The 18075-nt window shown below is 37.8% G+C and overlaps 2 protein-coding genes across 2 annotated transcripts in view; one reads left to right on the plus strand and one right to left on the minus strand.

The window, feature by feature from the left end:
• Window positions 1–18075, minus strand: part of grm4 (glutamate receptor, metabotropic 4) — a 357400-nt gene that overhangs the window by 284330 nt on the left and 54995 nt on the right. The window lies entirely within an intron of this gene.
• The window catches only part of si:ch211-286o17.1 (hematopoietic progenitor cell antigen CD34), a 43249-nt gene continuing 29214 nt past the window's right edge, over window positions 4041–18075 (plus strand). Inside the window, exon 1 of the mRNA XM_007253362.4 lies at window positions 4041–4251. Within this exon, the coding sequence (XP_007253424.3) occupies window positions 4167–4251 (85 nt within the window). The 5' untranslated portion in view covers window positions 4041–4166. The remainder of the gene's footprint in view (window positions 4252–18075) is intronic.

An 18075-nucleotide genomic window follows, 5' to 3' on the forward strand; every position in this document is an offset into this window, starting at 1 on the left:
AAAATGATGTTTCAGGTGTTTCAGTTTTATTGTCCAACCCCTGTATCATAGAAAGCCTTTGCTATACATGCATTAACATAGAAAATGAATGCGGGACCCTGTTCTTTCATTTTGGAAAGAGGTATAAAAAGAAAGAAAGCTTTACAGACAACTCTACTGAGATTAACCATAATTTGGCAGAATTGGTTCAGCTCCACACTTTTTTTTTTTTAGCATCCTGCTGCTAACAACTCCAGATGCTAGATGCGCGAATACCAGCGCAGCTATCAAACATAACAGGATAAGCAGCGCTACAAGATTTCTCGGTTTACCCCCTAAAGCTGTGAGGAGATCAGCATTTCGCTGCTATCAGCAGTCTGGCCTTTTCTTGAGTAAGCGTAGATGAATGTACTTCTTATAAGTGAGGTCTAGAGTTGAGAAGCTCGGGGAACAATAGGTCAGGACCTGATTTGTTGGCCCTGGCTCTGCAGCAGAAGAGTTAATAGCCACTCTGGCATCCAGCAGCTGCATTGCTCTGTTAGCCAAGCCGCATTAGCATAACACAGAACATCGCCTGACACCACTGTGACAACAGACCCTTCACACTAGGGACCCGCTGCTGGGCAGCTGGCTGCAACCCCATTGTTATTCAGCAAACTCTCATCCTTTCTCAGCTTTAAATAAGCCTGAGACAGTCCATTAATACTGATGATCTGTTATTTTGAAGGGATTTCTGTTTCTGGGGACGGGTCTTATCACTGCAGGCATTTGCAGGCCTGAGGGTTAGGAAAATGAAAAAGATTTAAATATTCGGTTCTAAAAATGTATTTATTGCTTCCATTTACTGTTGACTGCATCTGTTAGTATTACTTATATATATAATCTACATACATATAATATTGCTTAGATAAAAAAAGGAAATGACAAAGAGAGAAAGATAAAGAAGAGAGAGAGAGAGAGAGAGAGAGAGAGAGAGAGAGAGAGAGAGAGAGAGAGAGAGAGAGAGAGAGAGAGAAAATCAGGTGAATGAACAGAAGCCGTCTACTGGGCTGGAGTTCAAGTGAACAAAAGACAGACCTTAGTTGACCCCTTTCTTCATGACACACAGTCATAAAACTGTGCATAAATTAAGCATTATTCAAAAAAGAAACAGTATAACAGAAATTGACCAATATTTGTTAGTCTCAGAGCTCATGCTGTAATGTTGGTGCAGATTTTTTGTGATGTCATCACGGCTAATGCATTCACATATACAGTATTTTGCTCTCTTGCAATTTAGCATACAGTAGTTAAGCTCTACCAGTTCACCCTAAAGTTATATAGAGCGTTTCTTCCAACCAAAAGATAAAATACAGGGAACCCAATGAGAAAATATATATCTTTTAGACATATCATTCTTTGAAACAACAAACCAAATGTCCTGGCAATAAAAATAAAATGTGTTCCATAATTTAAAAAATGAGACTTTGCCCATCTTTGCATCTAAGGGACTTTACCTCTCTAAAATGCTCTTTTTATTCCTTTTTATTCCTAGTATTACTTACTTCTACTGGATTTTTGCCAATTCTAATTTGTGTAGTGTTTTTAACAAAATGATAAAATGTCTCACTTTCGTCTAATCTAATATGTGTTATATGTTCTATTGTGGATAAAATATGGGGCTGTGAGATTTGTTATTTTCCATTTTAAAGGTTCTTCATCTTTATCATATAATGTTTTTTTTTTTGTTGCAAAATTGCATCATTTTTTTAAAGAGTGCAGACTCACACTTTCTCTTTCTCACAGTGGCTTAAAAAGTGTGTAGACACCTGCTTGTTTAGCATTTTTGTATTTTTTTTATGAATCAAATGCATTCTGCAGTATCAGCAGTATCCACAACACTAGCCTATGTTGGGATGTTGGAACTGTGAAGATTTGATAGCATTTAGTCACAAGAGCATCATGCCGCTGTCCAATAAAAAAAAAAACAACAAGTATCTCAATTTTTGTAGTTTTTTTTTTATATATATAATTTTTTATTTCTGATTTTTCCCCCCATTTTCTCCCAATTTTGGATATCCAATTGTCCCACCCCTTTGTGCGTCCCCATCACCGGTGACGCCCGTGACCCTTGAAGGATGCGGACGAGCACACGCCTCCTCCGACATGTGTGAAGTCAATCACCCCTTTTTTTGAGCTGCTGCGGATGAATCATTGCCTGAGCAGCCAGCGCGCTTGGAGGAAAGCAGCGGCTAGGTTCCGATTCATCCGCTCACAGACGCCTCGTGCCGCCCAGCGCCACCTTAAGTGTGATGGGGAGAGAGCGCCATCTACCCACCCCAGAGGGAGCAGAGCCAATTTTGCTCCCTCTAAGTACCGGCAGCTGATGGCAAAGCTGCATGAGTGGGGGTTCGAACCTGCGACCTCCCGCTCATAGTGGCAGCGCATTAGACCGCTGGACCACTCGGCGCCCCCTTTTGTAGTTTTTTTAAATAAAACACAAACTGTCTTTTACACTGTGTCAGTTATTTTGATGAATGGACCAATAGACACAAAATTAAGAAGGTTTCATCTCTTTTCTGTTAGGTAGCTGTTTTGGAGATACCTGATTTTTCATTGGACAGTGATGATTAGTGAGGTCAGGTACTGATGAGACATTATCCAGGGTTCATACACCTTTTACAAGGTAAAATTCAAGCACTTTTCAAGCACTTTCAAGACCTATTTTCACGTTTTTCCAGCACCTTTTAGCTGTGATAAATTAATGACAACAGTGATATCTCAAAACTGCGATTCAGCGATAATCAATATATCACATAACTATTCTCCACACTTCACAGCAACTATGCTACTGAGAAAAAAAATAATTCTAAGTAAGTAAATAGCAGGAATTATGGTTTTTTGGTGTCAGTTTCACAAAATTTAAATACCAATGTTCTTTACCGCATCTTTTTTATTTAACCTATTCATTTGATTGAGCAGTTACTGTAATAGGTCAAATTTGGGGGTGGGTTGAGAGCATTTATACACACATATCTATATATATACTCAAAATTATTAATTCGGATTCAGTGTCTGAAACGAGCTGATCTCCGGGGCTTGCATCGCGGACTTAGTGCCTAGAACGAGCCACTCACCAGCACTGTTAACCTGGCTTTCGGCTTTAGCATGGCTATCTCCAGCTGAAGTGGAGCCAATAGCGACTCGTTGAAGGATGTTGACACCGCGTTAACAGTGCCTGGCTGGCTTTAGCCTAATAATATGTTGTAGTGTAACCCCTGATTATTACTATTAGTTAGATAAATCCAAAGCTTGGCTTTTAGTATAGCTATTTAACTCTCCTGCTGTTTGTGTTTGCAAAAAAACACAGAAGTGGTAAAACTGTGTTGCATCTGGGGGCAAAAATAGACGGTTCCTTGTGAGCCAACTCCTCTTGGATTACGAGAAAGAACCAGAATTTGTTGTCACACATGTGTGGAGGCGCGAGTAAAGCCTTTTTTTTATTTTTCAGTCTGCAATTTTTTATATAAGCGAACTTATTTTATTAAGTTAGAGTGTTATTTGTTGTACAGTAAATACAGTTACAATTTCAATCATTTTCAAGCACTTTCTCCAGGCTTGGAAAACAGAAAGTTAAAATTCATGCATTATCCAGGATTTCAAGCACCCGTACGAACCCTGATTATCAGACAGATAATGCTTCTTTAGCTCATCCTAAAGGTATCAGATGGAGCTCCATCACTACAGAGAATGCAGTTCAGCTGCTCTACTGCATTACGCTGGGGGCTTTCTTTATTGCATTCTAGCGGATGTTTGGTGCTCGGCAAGGAGGCCTACTCTCACGTACAGCTGCTCCAGATTTTCACGTTTTATTGCAGTTTTTGTTTTACTGTAGGATTCTTACTAAGTCAGGACACTCTTGTGTTGGAATGAAAACAAGCACACACACACACACACACACACACATACTATTCGTGCACAGTGGGGAGGGGGCACAGAGGGGAAGGGTTAAAGTAAGCACTGAGGGAAGGAGGTGTGTGTAGTGGGGCAGCTGGGGGGTGGGGGTGTATAAAGCAGCCCGAGCACACAAGTATTGCTTTATTCTCCCAGTGCCACTCTGAGGGAACCTAAACCTCTCTCTCACACACACACACACCCACTCTTCAGTATCGCGTGAGCTTCATCACACTTCATCACACATCTTCAGGATGGAACAGTTCATGTGTTTAAAAACAAGAAACGTCTGCAGCGTTCTGACTCTGGCTTCAGTCATCTGTGCCATCTTTTTCCAAGGTGAGGGGCTTTTGTTTGTTCTGCTCTTTGCTCGTGAGCCCAGTAGTGAGACTTCCCCGAGCTCGGATAGAAGGGGGGTGGGGTCATGTAGGTGAACCGAGGCTGAATTCAAAAGTTTTTTTTTTCCTCCCTCTCTCTCAGAACCGTTACATGTTTTGAGGCGCTCTTTTTTTTTTTGTTGTGTCTGGAATGCTCTAAATAGTTAGGGGTGTTTTGGATAGTGCATTCCTTTGTGGTTTTTTTTGTGTTGATCATATTCCTACTATTTTCTTTCTTTCTTTCTTTCTTTCTTTCTTGTTCAGTCAAAACAAAGCTGCAAAAAAAGAAATAGTCTTCAGACCACTTTTGGTGACCTACAAATATTTTACATGGATGAATCTTTGAAGAACTCTTTTTTGCATGAATGAGATTTTCAAAGGGTCTCTAAAGGAAACCCCATATAAGGAAATCTAAATATGATGCACATTTACTTAATTTAGGTTTAAATCATTGAGGAAACCCATTTAGAAATATTTGTTCTCATTTTTTTTTAGGAGTAAACAAATCCCCAAAAGCTAGAAGCTGTGTCTGAATCTGTGTGAATGTGGATGTGGGTGTGGGTGTGGACATGCATGCATATAATAAGGAGGTTGAAACAAAAGAAATGAGCAACATGTGGTCTAGTTCTAAAAGTTGCAAAGCACCCACAGCTCAATTTCCTCTCAGAAAAGTTGTAGAAAGTTAATATTGCAGATTTTATTATACTAAAAAAATGCTCTTACATCAAAACATGTGATGATGCTCATGATCATCCTGTTTTCTAAAGACTTTTTGTTTGTTTCTCATTTAAAAACACTCAGGCTCCCTCCCTTTGGCCAAACCACATCATGATGTAATCTGAGAACAGATACTCAGAGAATTAAAACGTGACAATTCCCCATTTGGAAACAGTGTAAACAGGATATTGAGCTCAAGTGGAGAACATTAGCATGCAGGCCCTAGTTCCACAGACTTTTGGAGTTCCAGCAAGCTCCATATTCTCAACAGCTTTAGTAAAAAGATAGAAAATACCCCCAACACACCAATGTCTGGAAATAAATCTGTAAACAAGAAGTCTGCAGTGTTAGACATGCTTGGGAATTGGCGATCAATATCTCCACTTACAAACCACCAGGGGACCAGATGGCCACACCATTAATCATTCTTCTAAAAACAGAAGTTTCCTGGACAGTCCTTAGGGCCGCCCAGCCAGTCGACAACAACTAATCATTGGTCTAAAGCAGAGGTTTCCAGTGCAATCCCCAAGATCCCACAGCCAATCCTCAACAACTAATCGTTCTTCTAAAGCACAGGCTTCTAGTGCAATCCTCGAGGTCCCATCACCAGTCCACAATAATGATCCTTCTTCTATAACAACGGTGTCTTGTGCCATTCTCATGATCCCACAAACAGGCCACAGAAGTGTTTTTTTACAGCTTCTAACATCTTCTGTTCACACACTGGAGGCCCTCCTAGCCTAACTACCGTCCTGCTGTTGCTCAGGATCATCTCTTTAGGTTCTACTGGGAGGTAGAACAACAGTAGAGTGGAATAGCTTCAGATTCATATGGTCTCATATGGGAACTTCTCAGATTAGTTAAAAGAAAGTTACTTTGAATGGGTGCTATAGACACAAAAGCTGCTTGCAAAGCACCTTATGTGTCTTGTACAATCGCTTTGCATCTAAATACAGTGTGCTCTGAAAAACAATCAGTAACTGGGTAGAGAAGCAAAATATGTAGTGTGGTATGTGCAGAAGCCACACCCCTTCTCCTGCTCTCTCTCTCTCTCTTTCACACACTTATACATTAACGGAGATGGATAACTATGCAACTGTGCTTGCATCTAAACAGTTAACCCATCCTGACTCTAACCCTAAATCATTAGGCTTTGATTTCAAAGTAAAAACTACTACTGCGTACTGGTACCAAATGTCCATTGGTTCTTTAAATGATGCTGTAGGGAAAACAGCTTTTGGTTCCACAAAGAAACATAGTCTGAAAGTTTGAAAAAGAGATGGGTGAGTGTCTAAAATCTTCTTCTTTTGAAGGTTTTAAGAACCTTTACATGCAATCAGGCAAGTACAGTATATAATACTTAAACAAGGGGTATTGGAACCAATATAGGAACCTTATATTGCTGTACAGAATAATTTATGATCAAGAAAATACAATTACCATTTAATCCCTTATGCTCTATGACTTTTATTACGCCCAAGTACGTAATGAACAGATTCTATATAAAATTAGGGCATAGAGTTTCTAGAACTTGTATTGCTGTGATTTTTTCTAGATTTCAAAAGTGTCTTTACACTCATACATATCCACACATACTTGTGAAGAAATGGTTTCTCAAAGAAGAGAAGTCCACTGGTTCTTTAGAGAACTGGTAGTGGAATTCTTTTGTCTCACACATATAGATAGAAAAGGATTCATATATACATACAGCTTTGAAAAAAAATAAGAGGCCACTTTAAAATTACTTTCTTTGATTTTACCAAATTAAAATAAAATAATATAATATAATCAAGAGAAAGATGGATGATCACAAGCCATGAAACCAAGATGAACTGCTTGGATTTTTGCATCAGGAGTGCCATAAAGTTATTCAAAAGCACTGTGTAAGACTGGCGGATGAGAACATGCAAAGATGAATAAAAAACTGTGATTAAAAGCCAGGGTTATTCCACCAAATATTGATTTCTGAACTCTTAAAACTTTATGAATATGAACTTGTTTTCTTTGTATTGTTTGAGGTCTGAAAGATCTAAATCTTTTTTGTCATTTCAGCCATTTCTCATTTTCTGCAAATAAATGCTCTAAATGACTATATTTATATGTGGAATTTGGGAGAAATGTTGTCTGTAGTTTATAGAATAAAACAACAATGTTTATTTTACTCAAACATAAACCTATAAATAGCAAAATCAGCCACAATGATTTAGAAACTAAATTGGTCTCTTAATTATTTCCAGAGCTGTATATGATCTCGTGTTCCAGTTTAGGAAGTCCCATTGCATGGAAAAAATAGATTTATTTTCATAAAACATGGGTGTACATGGGTGGTTTGCATGGAAACGGGTTGGTTTCTGGACAGATGAGAGTCAACAGAGCACAGTCCTGTGCAAACAAATCAAAGGTTGTAGAAACATTAAAGCATTAAAGGAGGAGCATAATTACTTTATTTCAGCATCTATTTCCTATTTAAACATACCATATATTTTATTTATGTTTATTTACAAAAAAAATACTGATACTTTAACCTTATTTTTTGTTAAAAATTTCCTTATATGGTATCAAATATCATCATTTCTCTGAAACAAGACATATCAAGACATAAGTTATTAGCAGTGATGTCAGTAACGCGTTACTCTAATCTGACCCTTTTTTTCAGTAACGAGTAATCTAACGCGTTACTATTTCCAATCCAGTAATCAGATTAAAGTTACTTATTTAAGTCACTGTGCGTTACTCTCTCTCTCTCTCCCCCCCTAATCTCCTCCACACACGCACACACACCGCTCCCTTACCCATTCCCCCTCCGCTCTTCCCCAATCACACGCGTCTCGCTTTCTCCCCTGTCTCTCTCTTTCGCGCTCGGCGTGTCTTTAGTTTCCGCCCGTTTTCGTTTTTCGCCAGTTCTCGGGTTTCGCCAGTATCTCTTTATAAAGGAGTTTTTTTTGCGGCCGCGTCCCAATTCACTAGCCAGGGCAGCGGTCTGCCACAAATTTCCGGTGCTTTAAATGAACACTGTCAGAATTAAATCTTTCTCAGTAGTTGGATCCGGTATGGGTCCGTATTGGACAACGTCTGGGTCCGGACCCGGACCGCAGTCTGCAAATATGTGATCCCTGGTCTAGACCATATACACGGTTCTGTTTTATAAAACCACTCCTTGCTGCCCTGCAGAGAACAACAAGTTCAATGTTCAGTTTTACAGTGTTAAATATGTCAGGTCAAAAAAGACTTTCTTTATTTTATATATTTTTTATAAAAACAAGTATTTATGTTTAGTAAAATCAAGAAAGACCATATATATATATATATATATTTTTTTTTTTTTATATGTTAAGTTCATTTTTTTATTTTTATTAAAAATATATATATTTTTTAGGAAATAGTTCAACTTAATAGAGATAAATTGTTGCTGTTAAAAATGCATTTTACAATAAAGGGAGTATTGGCAAACCGGTTATAATGTTTATGTTAAGGCGGCGGGAGCTGCTGTCTGCAGCTGCTGAAAGTAACTAATAAAGTAACTTGTAAAGTAACTTAGTTACTTTTAAAATCAAGTAATCCATAAAGTAACTAAGTTACTTTTTAAAGGAGTAATCAGTAATCAGTAATCGGATTACTTTTTCAAAGTAACTATACCATCACTGGTTATTAGTACTTTGAATGTTGACAGGATTCAATGTTTCATATTAATGTTTCATTCATCTTAATATACAAATCTATTGTCACAGTTTCCAGCATTTTGATTAACACTCAACACAAACATGATCACAGTCCTTTAAAGAGCCTATTGTGCTAACCACAGCATGTCATTGCTTCTACACCTATCATGCACAGCACATTTACAGTTGAATATACAATCCATTTCCCCCAAAAACAGCCAAACACAGGCTGAACTGTTTTGGCTGGGGTCCCGTGACACTGCCATTACAGCCCACGGGGGAGGCAAATTCTTCTGATAATGGGGGTTTGGCAGTTAGTGAAAAGTTTTGGGTTGTTCAGAAAGGACCCTGATTAGAAACATAAGAGCCAGCCTTGTCTCCATATGTCTGCTGCCCTTTCTATTGCAGTGGAACCAGCATGGAGCCCTCTCTCATTTACCAAAGTGGAGCCAACAGAGTGGACGGGGTCAGAGGTCACAGGGGTCCTAGTGGTCAAATCCCACCCCTTTCCTTTAACTTGAGTTTTTCTGTCTCGAATTCCATTATTCTTCAGGGACCTCTAACCACAGAGATGAGCCACGGGGCGAACTATAAACGAGCACAGAGTAGAATAACAGATATAAGGTTTCTATGCAATGCATCAGTGTTCTTCATCTCTACACCAGGGAATGAATTGGAATTTTTGAATTTTGTTTTAGAAAACGACAATAGATAGAGTAAGGCTGCACAATACATGATTTTAGCATCGCAATGTGTGCATGTGCAATAGTTACACTGCAGGACGCACAATGTCAAGCAACTCAAATGAAACCAAACACATCTAGTGTCACAGCAAGTTGTCCAGGCCCTGATGCAGCAAAGCAGCCCCAGACCATCACAGTACCACCACCATGTTTTACGTTCAAATATTTTTTTTTTTTTTTACCAAAGACTAGATTGGTTTGGATATTTTTTCCCTTAATAAATTATATCATCATTTAAATGCTTTTTATATTCATCTGATCTTAAGGTTGGTTGATAATCCGGAAAATGGAAGTAAGACAAAAAATCATAGAAAAATGCACAATGAAACCAAACACATCAGGAAACAACTTGCTTCATACAAAAGGACAATATCCACTAGTTTCACTTTCTTTGACATAGCATATACCAGAGTCAGATTACTAGATCTACTAGATGTGAAATCAAATATCAGTATTGGAACATATTACTTTTGTTCTGCAAAACTGTGTCGATTTTCATAAACACTGTATCGCTTTTTAATTATTAGTCGATTAGGTAATGATGGTGTTTTCTGACAGTTTTTTCCTAAAGTTGGCTAAAAAAAATTACAACATATCACCTTGCTTTTAATTGTTGCTATACTGTAGATCAATATACAGTGGCGTGAAAAAGTATTTGCCCCATAAAGCTTTCTTTTGTTTTTGCTTTTTAGTCATACTGATATTTTTCTGATTATCAAACAAACTTTAGTATCAGTCTAAGATAACCTGAGTAAATATAAAAAGCAGTTTTTGAATTACAATTTGATTTATTAAATGAAAAAACTATCGAATCCAATCTAGCTATGTATGAAAACATGTTTGCTCCCTAAACCTAATAACTTGGTTGTGCCAACTGCAATCAGGCTTTACCGATAACAGGCAAAGAGTCTTTCACATCTCTGTGGAGGAATTTTGTTCCACTCTTCTTCACAGAATTGTTTTAATTTAGCCACATTGGAGAGTTTTCGAGCATGAAGTGCCTGTTTAAGATCATCCACAGCATCTCAATCAGACTTTAACCAGGCCACTCTGAAACTTTCATTTAGTTCAAGCTTGTTTTGTGTGCTTTGGATCATTGTCCTGCTGCAGAACCAAAGTACGCTTGAGCTTGAGGTCACAAACCGATATCTGAAATTTTATATTTACTCAGGTTATATTTACCTGATATTACAGTTTGTTTGATCATCTAAAAAAAGTGTAGGTAGACCAAAAATGCGAAAGCAAAAGTAATATGTAAGGGGGCAAATATTTTTTCACACCATTGTATATTGGAACACTTATTGTACTGCTAGAGTTTTGTCAATACACAGCCCTAATCTACACAATGGAGGGCATTAATCAATATCATTTCACGTTGGATCACTGATTTTAGGAGAAATTTGGTGAAAATTAGTTTTTTTTTATTTTTTATATTGCAGTATATACAGCAGAACATTAAAATATTGCAATGTCAATTTTTCCCAATATCATGCAGCCTGTAGATATTGTAGATTAACTTTTATTTTTTCAGCTGGTCTGTTCTGGAGATAAAGACAAAAAAAAAAAAACACAGACTGACAGATAGAGTGGACTTCTCTCAGTACTTAACATGCATCACTGCTCTCCCTGCATTCTTTCACCAGCGGCTGTTTTAGCACAAAGCACAAGTAGGCATGAATTCATTAATTTAAAATGTATATCCAGGGGCCTCATTCCTATCTTTTGCCCAGGGCCTCCAAAATCTCTAAAGCCACCCCTGTCTCACGCCCTGCTTTCCCTGACTGAGTGCAAATTTTGCAGAACCTTGTAGGAGGACGCAATGGTCTGAACAGTAATATATACAGTACTGACGTCAAAGACTCATAACTCAGACCCTGTTTAAATTCTGTGCTCTATACTGTTCATCTGCTCAAAAGTTACAACATAGCATGCTTTGACTTTAATAGGAATGTTGTGACAAGATATTAAATTATACTATAGAAGACTTGGAGAAGATTTTGGACATTTTACAGAGCTGTATACTGCATGCTAGCTTTGCTTGGCGAATAGAATGTTGGTCAAACGCAAGCATTTAAGTCTGCAGCAAGTTTCACACCCAACAGAGCTGTATATTGCTTGCTCATGCTCGTTTTGCTTGTAGAATTTAATGTTGGTCAAATGCAAACATGTTTATTATGAGTGTAAATCTCTTACTTTAGTTTCCTTTTTGTCTTCTGTTGTTTAATAGATAATAGCAGGCAGTCTTCCCATAACTGGTATGAAAGTCCAAACAATCTAAAAACAGAAGTATTCTTGGTTCAGGAGATGTAGACAGAGACTACCATTTTTGGTCTGACCAGATTTTGCAAGTTTCACACCCAATTCCATTTCTCATTTGACCCCTTAACCCTTGTTTTTGAGTGGTAGAAAGCGATTGAAATTCTCGCCCTAAGAATTGGGACAAGCCCTTAAAGAACCCCTTAAAGAAAGAGGAAACAATAGTCTGAACAGTAATATATACTGTACTGATGTCAAAGACTCATAACTCAGGCCCTGTTTACATTCTGTGCTCTATACTGCCCGTCTGCTCAAAAGTTACAACATAGCATACTTTGACTTTACTGAAAACGTTGTGACATGATATTAAATTATACTATACAAGACTGGGAAAAGATTTTGGACATTTTACAGAGCTGTATATTGCTCATGCTCATTTTGCTTGTAGAATTGAATGTTGGTCAAACACAAACATGTTTATAATGAGTGTAAATCTCTTACTTCAGTTGTTGGAAGTCGGATTTCACCACCACACTGTTTCTTTTTCATCTTCTGTTGTTTAATAAGATGATGATAGACTGTCTCAACTTCCCTTAATTGGTATGAAAATCTAAAAACAGAGGTATTCTTGGTACAGGAGATGTAGACAGAGACTACCACTTTTGGTCTGAACAGATTTTTCTCCAGACCGTGGTCTGCGGCAAGTTTCACACCCAATCCCATTTCTAATTTGACCCCTTAAAGAAAAAGGACTCAATGGTCTGAACAGTAACATATACAGTAATGATATCAAAGACTCATAACTCAGGCCCTGTTTATATTCTGTGTTCTATACTGCCCGTCTGCTCAAAAGTTACTGGAAATGTTGTGACATGATATTAAATTATACTATACAAGACTGGGAGAAGATTTTGGACATTTTACAGAGCTGTATCCCGTATGCTCGTTTTGCTTGTCGAATAGAATGTTGGTCAAATGCAAACATCTAGCATTTTTTCCAGTAATTGGTATGAAAGTCCAAACAATCTAAAAACAATCTAAAAACAAAGTATTTTTGGATGAAAAGATGTAGACAGAGACTACCACTTTTTGGTCTGACAAGATTTTTCTCTAGACTTTGGTCTGCAGCAAGTTTCACACCCAATCCCATTTCTCATTTGACCCCTACCCCTTGTTTTCGAGTGGTTGAAAGCGATTGAAATTCTCGCCCTAAGAATTGGAACAACCCCTTAAAGAAAGAGGACGCAATGGTCTGAACAGTAATATATACTGTACTGATGTCAAAGACTCAAACTCTCACCCTGTTTACATGTTTGCTCATAGCATAAGTTGACTTTACTGGAAATGTTGTTTAATAAGATGATAGTAGACAGTCTCAACTTCCAGTAATTGGTATGAAAGTCCAAATGATCTAAAAACAGAAGTATTCTTGCTTCAGGAGATGCAAACAGAGACTACCACTTTTGGTCTGACCATATTTTGCTCCAGACCGTGGTTTGTGGCAGTTGGTTTCACACCCAATCCCATTTCTCATTTGACCCCTCAACCGTTATTTTTGAGTGTTACCCTTCCTCTTGGAGCTCAGTTGCAAATGGAAAAGGTTGAAATCCTCCCCCTAAGAATTGGGACGACCTCTTAAAGACCCCGGTACAATAAATAAAGAGAACGGCTCTTAATTAGCAGCTTCTAGCTGTGCTCTGTAGGTGACCCTGCCAGTTTATTGTGATTTACATTTACATTTATGGCATTTAGCTGATGCTCTTATCCAGAGCGATTTAAAAGGTTATTCCTATTACAGAGGTGGGTCAATGTAGTGTTAAGAGTCTTGCCCATGGACTCTAATTGGTGTAGAGCAGTATAGTTACCCAGATTGGGTGAGCTATATGATATGGTAGCTCACAGGCATGCAGTGGTGTTACCCACTGAGCCACACCAACCACCATGTAGAGGAGAGGTCAAATTAGGCTTCATTTATTCAAAGGGGGGAGGGGATGACAACACTTATTTATTATTGTCTGCCCCTAAATAGAGGTGGGCGATACTGGGAATTTTGGTATTGATCTGATACCAAGTAAATGCAGGGCCAGTATTGCCGATATCAATACCAATACCGATACTTTATAATATTTAAGCTTTATAGATCCAAAGGATTCAAAAGACCTAGGATAGAATTTTGCCAAACATTGTACATGACAACAAAATACTGTATTATCACAATCAAATTTTTTGGTACAGCTCGCTCCCTGTTGTTTCTGAGTATTTACTCAGTAGTACTTAGAGCAGGGGTGTCAAACTCATTTTGGCCGAGGGCCACATTGGCATATTGGCTGTCCTCCGAGGGCCAGATGTAACTTATAAATATAAGAAAATGTAACCAAATGTAATATATGTAAATGAATGTAATTACTCCTTAATGTTAAATAACTCTCAATATATTATTTATTCAATCAAATATTACAGTTGCATGGAAAAAATGTTTGCTTGTTGCTCTATTAACATAAATCCTGTTATGAAATCCAAAAACTCCATCAATCAAGAACCAAACTATACAAGTGAATAGAAATGACATAAAATACAAGTTATATTAACTTTGATCAAAACGTTTGATACTGAAAAGAGGCTTAACAAATATAAAATCAAAAATTGTGAGCTGTGACAGATTTAGCATTTCCTCATCCAACCACTAGTGGGAGCTGCAGCAGCACAAGCCCACAGTCTTTACTGAGTCAGAGCTACAGCCCGGCCACGGGCTACAGGACTCAGCTGAGCCAGTCTGGAGCGTTTTTAAAATTTTAAGTTCTTCTGTGTATGAAATAAAATAACCCCACTAACCGGATAATACAGCTCTCTACAGTTCATATTTCAGCCCAAGCAGCTAACAGCAGCAGTTTAGAGCAGCCATCCCGGAGTCACTGCTCGGATTACATTATAAACAGGTCAGTTAGCGCGCTGCTAACCTCAGGATGTTTATAACTACGGAGTTTAGAACACACCACGGCTGCAAGGTTAGACTGTTGAAGGATACTGAAGACTATTAATGGCTATTGGAGGTTATTGAAAGGGTTATTGGGGGCAGAAATCAGTAAAGGCTGGTTAGATAAGTGATTCACCTCCTCGTCCTTTGCTGAGGTGAAACTGCGACTAGCGATGTCACAGTGATGTTTATTAACCTCATTAAAACAGATTTTATCAGCTATTGTCTTATAAATATTTACACATAATTTATATCTCTTCTAAAAAGCGTTTATTTTGGTCAGTAACACAAAATGCATACCGGTCTTTCGCCTTGAAGCACAGCCGTCCGTCTGCATCAACTTTTCTTTTTCTGGATATTATGGGATAAACATGTCTCAATTCCACCCGCGAAGTTACACCTTCCCTCCGGCAGGGTTTCCACATCAATGACTACACTGCCGTGTAGTGGCAGTAAGCCGTAACTTTGCGGGTAATACAATCGACAAGCATTGTGGGAAATGTATTTTTTGGTCAAAGAACGCTTCTGACCTATTTATTATAGACACTAAGATTTTACAAGCTCTCGCGGGCCACATAAAAAGACGTGGCGGGCCACATTTGGCCCGCGGGCCTTGTGTTTGACACATGTGACTTAGAGAGTAAGAACAGTAAAAATCAGGTGAGGTGTGGGTTTATTAACCATTAATATAAAACCTTGTAGTTTCTGTGTATTAATGAATTAATTTTCTTTAAAATCTCAGCATTCCTGATTGTGTTATTGAAGACATATAAATAATATTATATTTTAGTTTTGACATTACAAACTATATGTTTTCTACCTACTCCACCCTGACTGTTTTTAGAGGTTCCACCCTTGACAGTTTTAAAAGCATAAATCAAATTTTCATCTTCTTTTTGAAACTCTAATATTAAAATTATTAGAATAATAATGATTCCCTGGCATGTGACTGGAATAAAGCCTTCATAGCTGCCATAAACAACGAGCAAAATGATTATATATGATTTTATATGGAAATTTCACCACAAGTTTAGGGAAATTGCAGGTTCTCCTGTCTCCTTATTTGTACCTACATTTAAGTACGAGTAGGATCCCATAAGTATTTAGTATTTACTGATTCATAGAGAACAGTTATACCATAAGTGTTGGGAGAGTACAAAGTAAGTTTCTGAAAGTTACCTCTTGTTCCTGGTTGTATACTATTTAGATCGATAGATCGATAGATAGATACTTTATTTATCCCGAAGGAAATTTAGGCCATTTTAGGAAATTTAAAGTACCTGTAGGACCCAGTAAGTATTTTAAATGTACTGTTGCAGAGAAGTTACACCATACGTAAAGGGAACCTACCCTCTAAAACGCAACATCCTATGAACAGCTTGAATTTGATCGTTCCAAGAACGTTAACCGTAACACTCAGAAAACATCCAACTAACCAGAAAAATGTGAACAGTCATGACAGAGCTTAGCTGTGCAGCCAATGGCATGCCCTAATACCCTCTCTCAATTCAGCCCTCACACACCCTGCTTTCTCTGCCTGCACGCCATTCTGTTGAACAGGGAAATGAGTGGCTCATTCAGGATGTTTTATTTATTTATTCCTTTATATATTTTTGTTCCTCTTCCTCCTCTTTCATCATGATGAAAGGGCCTCTCCCCTGAACAAAGCGTGAGTGTACTCAGGAGCAGAGCAATTTGGAAGAGATGAAGGAGCCTCATTTGTGGAGGCAGACGGTAGAGCACAAGCTTTAAATTCAGAATGCATTGATGACACCGATGAATTCAACCAGCATGAATATACAGGACATAACAAGCCTGCTTTTAGCCTCCGCACATATTATTTGTACTGTATGCGCAGCTTAAAATGGGCCTGGATTTCAGTTAGAAATAGATTCAGCCAGACTTGACCAAAGAACGTAAAGTAAACTTTGAGCTTTGAGTTCAATGCTGACCTGAGCGAAAACTCTGTCTGAACCTAACAATCATTAATCGGAGATATAAAATATAGTGTAGTGCAGTAAGAACTTGGGAAAAGAGAATAAAAGTATAATAATAAAGAATTTAATTTTTGTATATTGCATACATACCAGCTAATCAGTAGGCAAAACAGATTATACATTAAGTATAACATATAAAGTACTGCATACTATAGACCATCTTCATACACAGAGTAAAATAAGAGTGCATACACTTAACACTATTAACACAGATTTTTTTTGGATACACAAATGTTTACATTATTATTTTAAATGTATAGACATTGGATAGATGTGAATTCAGATGTATGTTAGATGGTGAGTAAGGATAAACTCATGGTTTAAAGTAAAGTGCAGATTGTGAAATGAAGTTATGTGTGATAAGACAAATGAGATGAGTTGTGATGGACAGCTGTGGACTGATACACTGTCTATGGCAATTCAATAGCCTAACGGCATGGGGGGAGAAACTGTTTCTAAAGCTGCTGATTCTGAGACTTTTTTATCTGCTTCTGTACCTCCTGTTGATCAGCACCTGTATTAATATATATGTAAATATAAATAAAAATTGTAATAGCTAGTGTGTTCCCTAATTGCCTTTTTAGAGCTTTCTTTCTGAATCATTTTCAGATTTTCAAAAAAGTTATAACCTTTTTAAACCTCCAAAGTTCGGTCCTAGACAATACATCTATGGATGTATTCTTATATAAAGCGATAATGGAGTTCAATTCTTAGGGGTACATTTTTAATTTTTCTATTTCAAAAATCTTTACAGTTTTAAACTATGTTTCTTTAGATGTTTTTTTTAATGGATTAGATGTAATGTAATATCTCTAATCCTGGAAAACATAAGCAATTGTAAATAATGGCTGTTTTGACTTGAAAATTAACAAATGAATGGTGGTCTTTGACATTTGCACAGGACAAAATGTATGAGAAACATTTTTAGATGAGATTATATAAAGAATGGCAGAGAAATCCCAGAATGGTGGAAGTGAGATCCCATCTTCTGATGAAATATAAAAACACAAGTCAAAATCCATTGATAAAAAAAGTTTAATAGTTTTTTTTTTTTTTTATGATCCTGGCGCAGAAACAGAAATGGCCAAATCTGGCCGATGCTGCCAAGAAGATATTTAAAGATATTGTTTGGAATGTGAGAGAAGTGTCTTTAGGATTAGCGGGTCAGCCCCTCCTTCTCTTCCTCTTTTCCTCCCTTTCCCTCTCTGTATTTGGCCCTGAGCCAGAGGGAATCCACCCATTCCTGAGGTCTGACCTGTTCAAGAATCCCACAACAGGGAATTCTCCTGAGATTGTGAGAGGGCTGAAGAAGGAAAGTGAAGGAATGATAGCAGTGATTTTAGATGAATCTGGCGTTAAGAGTTAAGAGAAGAATAGCAGAAGATACGCTGAGAGATCAGCGGAGGGAAGAATGAATCTAACATCTGCAGTGGGAGGGAA

This window comes from Astyanax mexicanus, chromosome 5 (assembly GCF_023375975.1).
Source record: "Astyanax mexicanus isolate ESR-SI-001 chromosome 5, AstMex3_surface, whole genome shotgun sequence".
Classification (NCBI taxonomy): Eukaryota; Metazoa; Chordata; class Actinopteri; order Characiformes; family Acestrorhamphidae; genus Astyanax; species Astyanax mexicanus.